The 12,858-nt window shown below is 52.1% G+C and overlaps 1 protein-coding gene across 3 annotated transcripts; it reads right to left on the bottom strand.

Annotated features, from left to right (window-relative positions):
- Nucleotides 1–1,024: 1,024 nt before the first annotated feature.
- On the bottom strand, nt 1,025–12,384 carry GMEB1 (glucocorticoid modulatory element binding protein 1). 3 transcript variants are annotated; one of them, XM_040086136.2, is made up of 11 exons: nt 12,333–12,384; nt 10,789–10,949; nt 9,805–9,887; nt 8,738–8,862; nt 7,811–7,914; nt 7,253–7,407; nt 6,002–6,130; nt 5,171–5,308; nt 4,105–4,227; nt 2,372–3,042; nt 1,025–2,174 (listed from the first exon to the last, which is right to left on the bottom strand). In XM_040086136.2, exons 2-11 carry the CDS (start codon nt 10,914–10,916, stop codon nt 2,148–2,150), a joined length of 1,683 nt encoding a protein of 560 aa, XP_039942070.1. In that variant the 5' UTR covers nt 10,917–10,949; nt 12,333–12,384; the 3' UTR covers nt 1,025–2,147. The 3 variants fall into 3 exon arrangements, with proteins under 3 accessions (XP_039942070.1, XP_039942069.1, XP_039942071.1); XM_040086135.2 differs by having other exon boundaries at nt 1,172–2,174; nt 2,328–3,042; XM_040086137.2 differs by having other exon boundaries at nt 1,172–3,042; nt 4,105–4,218.
- Nucleotides 12,385–12,858: the final 474 nt, after the last annotated feature.

Raw genomic sequence — 12,858 nt, 5'->3', positions numbered from 1 at the left:
GAAGTGGGAGAGCTCTTAAAGGGCCAGGCGGCCCTGATGAGGTTTTAAGGCAAAAAAAAAAAAAAAAAAAGGCAAGTTCGGGGCCTGGCGGCGGGCTCAGCCCAACCTCATCCTGTCGCACCGCGACATTTTAGGTTCCCCAATCCAACACTCCAGGGTGCGGAGGACCCAGGGGACATCACAGTCCTACAGGACCCCACCCAGGTCAAGGGAGCTAACTGGGTGTTGGGTGGGTGTACAGAGAGCAGGGAGCCCAGATTCACCCCCCTTCCCAGCCGAGAGATGGGAACAGCTCCAGCAGGGCCCTGACTGGATCTGCTGTGTGCCTGCATTGCAGAAGGGGGTCCCCAAAATGTCCCCATTCCCCTTCAATCAAGGGGCTTACCTGCAAGGAACAAGCCAAAGAATGGAGGGAAGGTGGCTGGATATGGAAGGAGGCGGATCCCTGATCCAAAACCACAAAATCCCAGAGTGGTTTGGGTTGGAAGAGACCTGAAAGCTCATCTTGTTCTACTCCCTGCCATAGGCAGGGACACCTTCCACTATCCCAGGCTGCTCCAAGTCCTGTCCAACATGGCCTTGGATACTTCCAGGGATGGGGGAGGCACAGCTTCCCTGGGCAACCTTTACCAGGGCCTCCCCACCATCACAGGGATGCTTTCTTTCCCGTAACTCCATCTAGCCCTGCCCACTGGCAGTGGGAAGCCATTCCTCCTTGTTCTGTCCCCCCAGGCCCTTGTCTAAAGTTCCTCTCCAGCTCTCTTTGAGCCCCTTTAGGCATTGGAAAGGCCTCTGAGGTCCCCCTAGAGCCTTCTCTTCTCCAGGCTGAGCATGGGATATCGCTCCCACAACAGTTCCCACCTCCACCCTAAGCCAGGAAAAACTTCCCAGAGGCCAAGATCAGAGCAGCACCAATCACCCCTCACAAACGGGTTCAGGAATCCCTGTTCATTCCCTGCTATCCCCAAGGCAACGGAGGCACTGCCTTTCATCTCTCCAATGAAAAAATCTATTGGAGCTTAATTCTGTTTTTCCTTTTAATGCAAAAAAATAGCCAAACACATCTTCCTGCCCCTCCCCCCACCCTCCCCAGGTGTGTTTCCTTTGCTGTTGTTTTGCTTAATATTTCCAGCCAAGCAGCTCCCACCCTCCCAGCCCTCCCAAACCTCCGTAGCTTTAAAGCCACACGGTACTTTCCCCCTTCCATTTTCCCAGTATGGCAAAGCCCAAATGGATCTCCAGCCACTGAAAAAGAAAGAGGGAAAGAGGGAAAACAGCAGGGTGCACAGTATTTCAGCAATGTGCCAGTTCTAACCCTGCCAAGAGATTATAGGAAGAAAGAAGAAAAAAAATACAAAAATAAAACCACCAAACAAGTAGTGACAAGCACAGAGCAGCCTCAGCACACAGTGTAAACAGAAACTGTCCTGATCCAAAATCCGGCTCTCTCGGAAAGCAACAGCACAACATGCTTTGTACACCCCGAAAGGTCCCTGTGGTGCTGAGCAGGCAAGGGGGAGGATCTGGGTTTGAGCTTGAGCTGGTATGTTTTGCCTTACACAAAAGGCTGAAGTGATCTTAGAGTCTTCAAGCGGTGTTTGCAGCACCGAGCCTTGCCAGGCAGGGAAAGGGATGGGGGAAAAGTGCCATGGGAAGAGGAGGGACTGAGATACAGAGACCCTGAGAGAAGTTCTCAGGGCTTTACAGCTGGGAAATCTGGACAAGGGAGAGAGCAAAGAAATACAAAAAAATAGAGATATAAAAACAATTTGTGTAGAGGAGGAGAACATGGACAGTAAATTAATTGTACTGTTGGCCTCCCCAAAGCAAGAAAAATAATAAAAAAATCCCATCTGAGGGACTCCATCTGACATGACCGTGAAGAGTCTGACAGAATTCCCCTCCCCAGGGAAAATAAAAATACAAATGAGGTACCTGTTCCACCCCAAATCCATCACCCTTCCTCTCAGCCACATACACACTCAAGCATCATTGTCTCTCAAATAAAGTCTTCGGGCCAGGGCAGCCCTGGAGCGGAAGCACCGAGGCATGGCTAGTTCCTCCTGGTTGGGTTGTCCAGCAGAGATCCAGTCTCTCCTTGACCCTTCCACAGGTGGCATTGTTCAGTGCTCCACAGAGATGGAGCCTTATCCACGTCTCACATGTTTCTCCATCTTTGTTTTAAAAAACAAAATTTTACATATATTTATACAATATACAGTACAATGAAAATATCCATGGTAATAAATGGGGTGGCTGAAAAAGATGCTTAACAAAAAAGCCTGAAATAAAACAAATTCCCAATTCTTGCCCTAATTGATGCTTGCCTTCCCCACTAGTCTTCCAAGACCACAATCTCTACATTATGGACCTGGTGCTGATGGTCCTCCACATCTCCCACTGCTTTCTCTTCAGTCCTCAGCTCTGTCTCCAGGATCACAGCTTTGCCCTCTGATTCATCTGTGTCTGCCTCAGGATCTGGCGCTGGGTCGATCTCTATGATGGTCTGCCCATCATCCGAGGTGCCTTCCACAGCTTGGATGGTAGAAGTGATGCCAGACTCCATGGCCACCAGTTCCACAGGGTTGACCATGGCCGCCACATTGGCCAGGGCCCCGCTGTCCTGCATGGCTGCTGAGCTCAGCAGTGCCAGGCTGGAGGACGGGTGCAGGGTGACTGTGTCTGAGGAGCTGGTCTTGGAGGATGAAACCACAGTGGCATATCGGAAGAGCTGGGAGCCAGATGGCAAGGTATGAACAGTCACTGGGCTGGAGCCTTGGCTGAGGTTTGCCACCGGGATGTTGCCAACAGAGAACTGTTGTCCAACGGGCGCGATGGCAATGGGGGAGATGACAGTGAACTGAGGCTGCTGGATGGGGGTGGAGGGGCTGAGGATGGTGGCGGAGGCTGGGCGCTGCAGACGGGGTCTCTTGGGGGGCTTGGGAGCACTCATGGGCATCAGCACCACATTCTGGATGGTTTGGGACTTGGCCTTCTGGTCCCTGGCAAGTTTTTTCTGTTCTTCCAGCTGCCGCTCCAGGTCTGCAAAACGAATGGTTGAGCAACACGTGACACCAGGGTAAGTAGGAGCTCCTGGGACTCCAGAACCAACCATCACTCCCAAGTTTGTGACAGGAGGTCACCCAACCACCCAGTGAGCCTGATCTTGGCTTCTCCCCCTAGATCAAATGGCACTGAAGGAAAAGGGTAGGTTCTCCTGCCACCCACATAGACCTGGTTAATGTTCCGGCTGCTGGTGCCTGGGTAAGACACAGGTAACATTCCATACTTGTTGGCTACTCCTACTGACAAGGAGATGGACATTTCTGCTCCCCACAAGCTAAACCCACCTGCAAGGGAGAGTGGATTAACCCCCCCAGGCAGCTGGAATTGCTTCCTGAGCTTGGCTGGGTCACCTCCTCAGGAGCCAAGCGCCTGCACTGGGGACAGCCAGCAAGATGCCTGGGTCAATTAAACATCCCCTCAGCCCTTGTCAGTGGGAACACTAGGAGCCAGAAGTAGCACAATGACTTCACTTATCCAGGGAAGTAGAGCTCTAGGACATCTCAGATAACAACAGATCCTACAGGACATGGTGAGGAGGGAGACAAATCCAGTGAGCAGCTCTGGGGATTCTGAGTCAGTCAGTGGCTTCAGCTCAGCAGAAGCTGAGCAGGACACCCAATAGCATCACAAGCAGATAGCCCTAACAGCCAAGAGAAACAGAAGCTCAGCACCCCATACTCACAGAGGCTTATTAGCTTGGGTACAGCACAACACTGTCCATGGCTCAGGTGACCATGGCACAACACTGGGCTGGCAGTTCCTGTCCCTAATCCTGAGGGAATTGGACTCATTCCTGCAGCACCCCATCTGCAGCAAAGGGCACAGACTTTGGGCTGTCCAATGTTCCAAGCAACTACTCTCTCTGAGACAGGAGAGAGAGGAAGTTCCACTCAAGCCCTAGGACAGAAAGGAATTGGGATGCACTTGTTTTGGGGCAGTACTGAACACTAATCCTAATTCATTGCGGTTCTGTGGAAGGAAAGTTATGTCCATTCCCAAGAGTAGCAGCAGGATGTGAAGCCTTATTAGGCACTTTACCTGCCAGTGTGTAAAGAAACTGCTCCTCTCCTTGCTCTGTCTGGTTTTTCCTGTTGTCCAGTACCTTCTTGACTGTGTCCATTAAGCCAAATGTATGGGCAACATTGTTCAGGACTGCAGCATCTCCAAGGAAAGGGCACAGGGATGTTAAGACTTGGGCAGTCAAAAGATGCTCCTGTTACACCAGAAATTTTCTACTGCTTTTTAAAATGCTGTTCTTTCACAAAGGCTAGCTGAAAAAGGGAAAAACTCCCTCATCCTTCTGACATCCCAGGATTAAATAATCCCATTCACATGATAAAGCAAATTGGACAGAACTGTGTCACTCAAGCAGCTCCTAACTGCTGCAGATGAAAATGTAATTTGCAATTACAGAGATACAAAGGAGCTCTCCACCTACAAGTCATCACCCCATGCTGCTGACAGTGTCATTAACATGCCAAGTTCCACTGAAAGCTGTGCAAAATGTCTATTATAAACCACTGACTTCAATCACTCACAGCTTCCAAAAACTGACACCTACCACACACAAAGACATACCAGCCCAAAGTTAAGTTAGAAAATTTAAAAAAAATATCCTGGGTAAAATGAAGTTTGTGGCTCAAGGATGTTCTCTCAGAAGAGCACCAACAAGAGGTGTTCACAGGGGCATGTGCTGAACAAGATTAGGGAGCCCCAAAAGAGGTTTTCTGGCACCAGTGAAAGCCAAATGAGAAGTGAAGGGGACAGGACCTGTTTAAGCCTGCAGTGTCACAGAGAAGTGTTTGGGTAACTCCAGTCCAAATGATTCTGGGAAAGTTTCCATGAGGGCTGGGAGCTGTGGACAGTCATCTGATGGTCCCAGCAAGCTGCCAGGGTCACTTTGCTCAGGGTACAGGATGGAATGGTGTGTCCTTGTGCTTTGAAGCAAAGGGCAGGTTCAGATGGGCAGGCTGAGAACACAGACTGTGCTCCCACAATTCAGCTAATAAGTAGGAACTTGTTCCCCATCCTGACTCACTAGCTTAGCATTGGGGTGTTTTTTTGCCTGCAACTGCCCTTTTGAAGCTTCTTCCTCACAGCCTACCTGTCATCTGGAAGGGAGACTGACCCAACCGCTGCTGCACACCTCTAAGGACTTCTTCTATTTCCTTCTGGATGTTGCACAGCACCTCTTCCATCAGCCCCACATCAGCTATTCCTTTCCAGAACATCAGCGTGTCCTCTGGCACAAAAGAGGAGGAAAAGAAGTCAACACGTACAAGCATTTGGCAATTTTTTCCACAGGGACACCTTAAACCTGTCAGGCAAGTGTATCTTTTCAAGGTGACTATCTTTGCAAGGTAGTTTGGCTATTGGGGTGGACAGGATGTGAAAAAAATAACCAACTCTAAACCAAGCAAAATGAACTCAGGCAGCAAATTAGGAACAGGTTTTTAAACAAGTCCATGACTACCAAGACAATATTTAACATCTTTGCAAGGTGCAGAGCTTAAAATCATTATTTGAGGAAATTCTAGCTAAGCTTCCATACTGATACAACAAGGGAATGCAAGGCAGAGAGACAGAACATAGAGTCAATAGGTAACAAACATGACTGCTCTTGGTTGGTTCCAGCCTGACTCCCCGCTGGCAGATGTGTTTAATATCCTTGGAATAAAACACAAAAGCCCCTCACTGTAACCAGTAACATCTGATCTGAGGGATCATCCATCAGCCACAAGGCCGGGGCCGAAGTCCTACAGTGGTGAGGAGCTCCATTGGCAGAAAGCCTGGATGCCTGGGTAATGCTGGAGATCGAAGGGGCTGGGGGACAGCTTTGTCATTGCCCAAACTTTACTTATTTGCAAGATTTAGGTTTCCAAAATGTAACGGGAGGAGAGGGGAAGAAAACACCCAACAAGCAGCCTGAGCTTACCTGAGATCTCGTCTGTGTCCTTTTTCATGCCTTCCTCAGTGGCCATGGTGACAGCAGCTGTCAGAGCTGAGTTCCACTCGATCCCCTCCTCCATACTCTCCTCTGACAGTGCGATCTGGGTGATGCTCCCTGCCAGAAAACCCCCATCAGTTCCCTCTGACAGCCTGAATCCCTGCTTTGCTTCCCAAGCCCTCAACCCTCCCCAGGCTCTCTTTCACTCTTTGGGTCAGGTTTGTGCTTGGCTTCTTTCAACCAAACCAGTCAAAAGCAAATATTGCTGTTTCCCATTGGAACTGTGACTGTGAAAAGCTCTGGGGCTTCTGTAGGGAAAACCATGTGCCTTGCACTTTGGAGTCCCAGCTCAAGGGAGAAGAAAGGGATCAGAATAAAAAAGGGAACAAATAAGGCTCAGCCCAGCCACCATTCTCCCCTTGCATCATCCACAGGAAGCTCTGCACCCCTAATCCTTCAGGAAATGGAGCTGGGGTCCCAGCTGGTTTATAGAAGGGAAATGGATCTGACGCAATTCTAAGTTTATGAGTCAAATTTGAGACTAAACCAATGTGCAGCCACTGTAAGTCGGCTATGGTGCTTTCCAAGAGATTCTCCTTAGCCTATGGACAACTCTACCATGTCACCCACCAAGGGGCTCAGAGAAATGAAACCCCCCAGCTTAATGATGTGGTACAGTTGGCAATAGTCTTATCCCTAAAGCTCAGCAAAGAGATCAATTTCTGCTCTGGAGCACAGGATCACTGAGAACTTGCAGTTGGAATGATAATCAAATCATGTCCAGCCACCACATCCTGTTCATGGATGTTCTGAGGGAGCATAGCCGTTCTAAATTCAGTCCTGGAACCAACTCATGCCTTTATAACAGACTTCCAAATGGAAAATATATCGGAAAATGCTGTGCGAGCTCTCACAGGTGTTCGCTTATGTGATGAGCCCAGAACAAGGATCCCTGCAAGGCTCTCAATCCTTCTCCTGCCTATGAAGGCTGCCTCTCTGGAAAGCAGCTGCTTGATGCCAGCTGTTTTCCAGCCTACCAAGTCCCGCAGAGCAGAGCTTCCTGACAGATGCTGCCAAGACTCCTCCAAACAGACATGAGAAGCATATTCCTTCCCAGAAACCAGAGCAATCTCCTGGTGAGACTGCCCTGATGTGCCTGGGGAGAAGGTGTAAAGTGTGTGTAGGAGGGAGAGGAGCCTCAGAGGGAAGTTCCCATGGCATTGGTAACTGGTTTCCTACCATCTGCTGAGGTTGGAGTCTGCACTATGCTCTGCTGCCCTGGCACTGGTGCTCTGGCACTGCTGATCAGGAGATCAAACTTGGTGCTTCGACAGGTGTTGGTGCAAACTTTGTCATGTTGGTAGAAATCAATCTGCCCCGAATCCATCATCTTCCTGTGCAGGGAGTAGGGATAGAATCAGGCTCAGCTCAAATCTAAGCCTAGAGACAAAAGGGAGTATTCCACCCAGGAATGCTATGGCCATGGGAAGGAAAGAGAAAGGGAGATCCCATGGCCACTCTGCATCCAAAAAATCTGCTGCAAGGCTTTCAAATGGCAAACACAAGAGCAAACACAAGCTTCACAAACACGGTTTCAGTCCTGTTCCACCCCAGGTTCCCCAGGTGATACCACTTCTATCCAGGGTGAGGGTTCCTGACCCTCACATCACAGGGTTGGGTTCTCTGCAGGCTGCTGGCTGGGTACTGTGGGCCTCCAAGAGGCCTCCTGGGGACTGCAAAGCAGATAAAATGCCTGCTGGCAGGGGTGGAGCCCTGAAGCTGGTCAGAATCAAATACCTTAGCATGATTCCTCCAAGGCGAATGGCTCTCTTCCAATCCTTCAGGGTAGACTTCCCAGCCAGGTGAACAAAGTGCTTCGGGCTAATCAATTGGTCATTGAACTGGCAATGAGACAAGCAAAGGCTCAGCAAACAGGATAATATCACTTGGGAGGACTGGGACATCCAACACAGCTCATCTGAGCCCCCACCTCCACCCAGAGAGAGGAGCTGCTTCTCAGGTCCTTCCCAGCTTTGATCCCTTGGGCGGAGCAATGCTCACAGCTGTGTTTTGTCAATGTGTTTTGTCAAAATCAATGGAAGCATGTCTGTTGGGGTGACCTGCCAACCATAGGTATTCACAGCCCTAACCAAGAACAGCCCTGAAGGCTTTATATGAACCAAATCATTTCCTATGAACATGTATGGTCATTTTTGAGATCATTTCAGGAGGTTTCTGTTACATCCAATGGCCCAGCTGACACAGGTATTCCCTTGGGCATCTGTTCTGCCCTGCTCCAGTGACTTGAGTAGTTCCTGCTGAAGGGCAGGAGCACAAGGGGCTTGGCTGTCACACTGCCATGCTCTCAGGTGGGAAAAGGTAACACCAAGATTTCCCTTCTCCATGCAACCTGCTCACTAAGGAAGTGACAGGAGTGGAGTACCAGGACACCGAGGAAAAAGAAGGGGGCAAAGCTCTGCCAGATCTCAACACACATCTCCTGTGCCTTCAGTCCCTCCTCAAGGGCTAACAGAACTGAAATATGAAGTGGGTGATAAATCCTTCCCCTCCTTAATCCCCTCTTTCCATGCTTCTCCCCATCAAAATCAACGTTAGCACCAACAATCCAAGGCCTCAGTTAGAATGAAACACAAAAAGTAAGGAATTCCTGTGGAGGCCAACCAGTACACCTGAGAATGAATCCACTGGGAGTTTCTCCCTTACCTTCACACACTTGACATTAATTCCTGGACAGACAAACTTCTTCCAGAGAAGGATGGCTTTGCTCTCCCCACAGGTGATGGGATAGGCGATCTCGATTTCCTCACTCGTTTCGAGGGTGCTAGGGTCTGAGGGAGGAAAGGCTCAAAATGAAACTTTCCACCCAAGAGGCTCTAATCCCACAAGGTGGGAGCTGGAAGCTCATAGGTTGTGAGACCTGCACTTGGGAAACCAAAAAAAAGGGCAGATCCCAGTTCAGGATCAGTCCTCTCTTCATCTTCTCAGAGTTAGTTCAGATTAACTCTAACAGCAACTAGCATCTGCTTTTTGCTATAACAATGCTCCAAATGAAGATCATCTGTATGGAAACATGAAATCAGAAATCCAACACATCTGTAAGAGGGGAGGTGTCAATGAGAACAGTCTTAGTGGCAACAAAATGGTTTAAAATTTGAAGCACAGATATCTCTGATTCTTGCAGCTCTGGTATCTGTTTAGCAACGATATCAGATATTTACTAATAATATATTCTGTTCATGCGCAGAGTTTCTCTTAATCCTACCAAAAGACCCACAGCCACACAGGAAGAACTCTAGTCAAGATCTAGTGACAGCACCCTATCACAGGAGCCTTTTCCCACACACTGCTCAGCATGACAGAGAACACTTGGAGCCAACCTGCTCGCTTCTTATGAACATCCAATGCAAACCATCAGTCAGTTGGTTCAGTAAAGACCCCACAACCAGTGCCTGATGCTTCAGCCACCACGTACTCATCACTATCATTCCTGCTGCCAGTGTCTGCACACCAGGACTAAGGTGACATCCTGGCTGCCCTGGACCCCATCGGAGCCCTTACCATTCACTGCAGGAGAGCCAGGATCTCACTTCCAGAACTTTGAGACCAAGAAGTAACAGCAGACTCTTTATTCCAGAGTATGCCCAGACCCTGTACCCACATCCATACCTAGGAATCAGCATCTGCAAGGGCAGAGCCAGAAGGAAGCCCAGCAAATTGGAGACACCTGCCCTATACAGGAGGGGATTCACCCACTCCAAGTGGGAACTCACCAATCCCTTCTTCCAGCTTGTGGATGGTGTGGGTTTGCACGGCCACCACAGCGGCGCTGGCCTCGGAGCTCTCTTGGTAAATCCTGTGATGAAAGTGGCCATCCATAAACAAACTACATAAATCATGGGAAATCAGGATTCACAGCACAGGGTTAAAAAATTAAGTAAATTTCTTTTTGCCAGTCCTCAGGGGACATTAATTTTGTATGACACAGTTACAATCACTGGGAATTTTTTGGCAAATTCTAATTAAACAAAACACTAGTAATCCCAAGGCTTGACACACACAGGAATTCCCAGTGCTGTCATCCCACCCTCCACTCTGCCAGTGCCACTGAGACAGCTCTGCAAGCTTCCCTGTGCATTTTCCTCTGCTTTCTGTCACCCTAAACAGCAGGAAGCAGAGCCCAGTGTCCCACGATTTCCCTTCCAGCCCTGTGTGACACAGCACAGATGATCACAAAGAAAAGTCACTGTCAAGCCCACAGCCACCCCTGCCCTGCAAATATTATCATACTAGAGCCAGTTTTTTTCCATCCTGATTGATCCAGAGTGAAGATGAAGCCACTCTCTGCAGCAGCTGCCAGGGAGCTGCAAAATTCCCTCCACATCCCAGGTCCACTTTATTTTAGAAGAGGATTATTTTAGGGGAGGGCTTGCACAGAGGCACATGAAGATCTGGACACACAGACCACCGCATCCAGCAGCTGCAGTGTGGCAAAAATCAGCCCCTGAACTGGAGAAGGAAGAGAAAGCTTGAGACAGCACTGATTCCATGATCCAGGAAGATTGCACCAACACAGCGTCACAGGACAATTTCAGCCCTTGGAGGCCCCATGACAGCAACACACTAAAAGATTTAATCTGTTGTATTTTCTCTCTCCTCTGCATGGCACAAAACTGACGCAGATCTGGAAAACACAGTAACGCTCTGTCCCCATCCCACTTCGCACCTCCCAGTCACACCAGTACCATCCTACTCACCCTTGCTGCACCGGCTGGAGCTGCAAGATCACTTGGGTTTTGGTATCCTCCGGGTTCTCGCCTTCATTCCCATCACTTGGTACAACCACCACATCACCCACAGGGACGCTCACCTCGGCATTCGCCATCTCTCACATGAACCCGCCAAAGTTTTCTCCTCCCTGTGGATCATGAGAGTTGGGAACAGATCCCAGAGGCAGATCCCCCCCAGTGTCATCCCACTCATAGCTTCCCAAGCCAGCAACTCTCTCCAGCTCTGAACCTCCCAACCTGGCACCAAGGAATAAACCCACATTGGGTGGGTTTTGGCAAGAGTGTGTTTCCAACACAGAGCTTCTCCCACTGGCCCTGACCAAAAATGCTTCCAGCCACCATTTGGATGCTCTGATCCCACACTACCAGGAACATGCATGTGGATGATCCTTCCTAGTAAAAGCTGGTGTCAAGGTTTGGTGCTACCTCAAGAGGACCTGATAGGCGGTCCTGAAGAAGCTCTATTCCCAGTGGATGTGCCTATGGTTGTGCATGAAGCAGAGGTGGTTTTTTTAGAACATGGGGCTGGAGATCATCTCTGCAAGCCTGGGCTCTACAAGCTGCTGGGAAAGCCATGCTCAGAATCATGGAACGGTTCAGGTGAGAAGGAACCTGAAAGCTCATCTCATCCACCCCCTGCCATGGGCAGGGACACCTTCCACTCGACTAGGTTGCTGCAAGCCCCATCCAGCCTGGCCTTGGACACTTCCAGTGATCCAGGGGCAGCCACAGCTTCTCTGGGCAAGCTGTGCCAGGCCCTCACCACCCTCACAGGGAAGAATTTTTTCTCAATATCCCATCTAAATCTCAGAGATTTCAGGTCAGGATCTCCTGGTGGGTGACGGGGGGCTTGGTATCCCCTGGCTGGAATACACCAGGAGAAACCTGGGGAGCCGCTGGCACAGGGGCCACGCGCCCACCCGGCTCCAGGCGTGGGACTTTCCGTGGGTCCTCGCACGTCATCCCGCTCCGGGGAACAGACAGACCCACCCGGGACCCCTCGAGAGAGGCAGGGTTTCCCCAAGATATCTGGCGGGGGGGGGGGGTGTCAATAGGACACGGACAAATCGCGGCGGCGATCGCGCCGATGCCTTAAGTGAGGAGGAGGGGGGCTAAACGGGGGAACCCCCCGGGCCCCGCGGGCTCTCCGGGCTGCGCTTCGGGGGTCGCCGTCTCCCCCGCGCTGGGGTCGAGAGGTCACGTGAGCGGGGACCCGTGGGGCCACCCCGCGGCGCGCACGGCGGCGAAGGGGCGTGGCCTGCCCGGGGGAGAGGGCGTGGCCTCAGCCCCCCCTCCCCACGGCGCTGGCAACCCCCCCGCTGTCCCCCTCCCCCCCCCCCCTCTCCCCCGAGCGGCGCGCGCGCGACGCCCGCCCTCGCGGCAGCGGCGGCGGCACGTACGGCGGCGACCCCTCCCTCCCCTCTCGGCGGGGCCAGGCCCCCTCCCGCCCCGCCCCTTCGCGGCGCATGACCCCTCCCGGCCCCTGTAGCGCGGCGCCGACTGGGTCTTACCGTCGGCGAGCGGCCGAGACCGGGGGCTGTGGGACGGGGGAACGGGGGGATGGGGGGGGGGAAGGCGGGCCGGGCAGCGGGAACGCATGCGCAATGCCCGCCGCGGCCTCGGCCGCCAGCACTTCCGGCCACCGCCTGCTTTAAAGGGGCCGACCGGTGAAGCAGGTGGCGCTGTGCTGCTCCCTGGTGGCCGCCGGCAGTATCGCCTTCGCAGCGTCTCCCGCCGGCCCAGGACACGAGTTGCCGGCGGGGGTGTCACGGCCGGGCTCGCTCCCCCCTGGTCCCAGCAGCGAGTCGTAGAACGGGCTACCGAGCATCTCCCGCCCCGCCCCAAGCCAACCCCGGCGAGACCACGGGGACCTCCCACGGCCGGCCCGCCGAGTCCCCCACTGCCCCTGCCGCGCAGGTCGACTGACAACGAGGCAGACGAATGGTGGCGCGGGGTCGGGCGGCGACAGCCAATGGACGCGGTAGGGCGGAGGGAGGGGGGGCCGGAGTGACCGCGCCGCGGGGCCGGGGCGGCGGC

This window comes from Hirundo rustica, chromosome 25 (genome assembly GCF_015227805.2).
Source record: "Hirundo rustica isolate bHirRus1 chromosome 25, bHirRus1.pri.v3, whole genome shotgun sequence".
NCBI lineage: Eukaryota > Metazoa > Chordata > Aves > Passeriformes > Hirundinidae > Hirundo > Hirundo rustica.
Note: the sequence above shows the minus strand (reverse complement) of the source record. Positions and strands in the feature narration are given on the sequence as shown.

Bases quoted from the DNA above. Each gene is read 5' to 3' on its own strand.
- GMEB1 (XM_040086135.2), bottom strand. From the start codon at position 10,916: ATGGCGAATGCCGAGGTGAGCGTCCCTGTGGGTGATGTGGTGGTTGTA. The intron at 8,863-9,804 runs GTGAGTTCCCAC...TTCCTCCCTCAG, and splicing joins CAAGCTGGAAGAAGGGATTG to ACCCTAGCACCCTCGAAACG. The intron at 5,309-6,001 runs GTAAGCTCAGGC...CTTTTGTGCCAG, and splicing joins GGACACAGACGAGATCTCAG to AGGACACGCTGATGTTCTGG.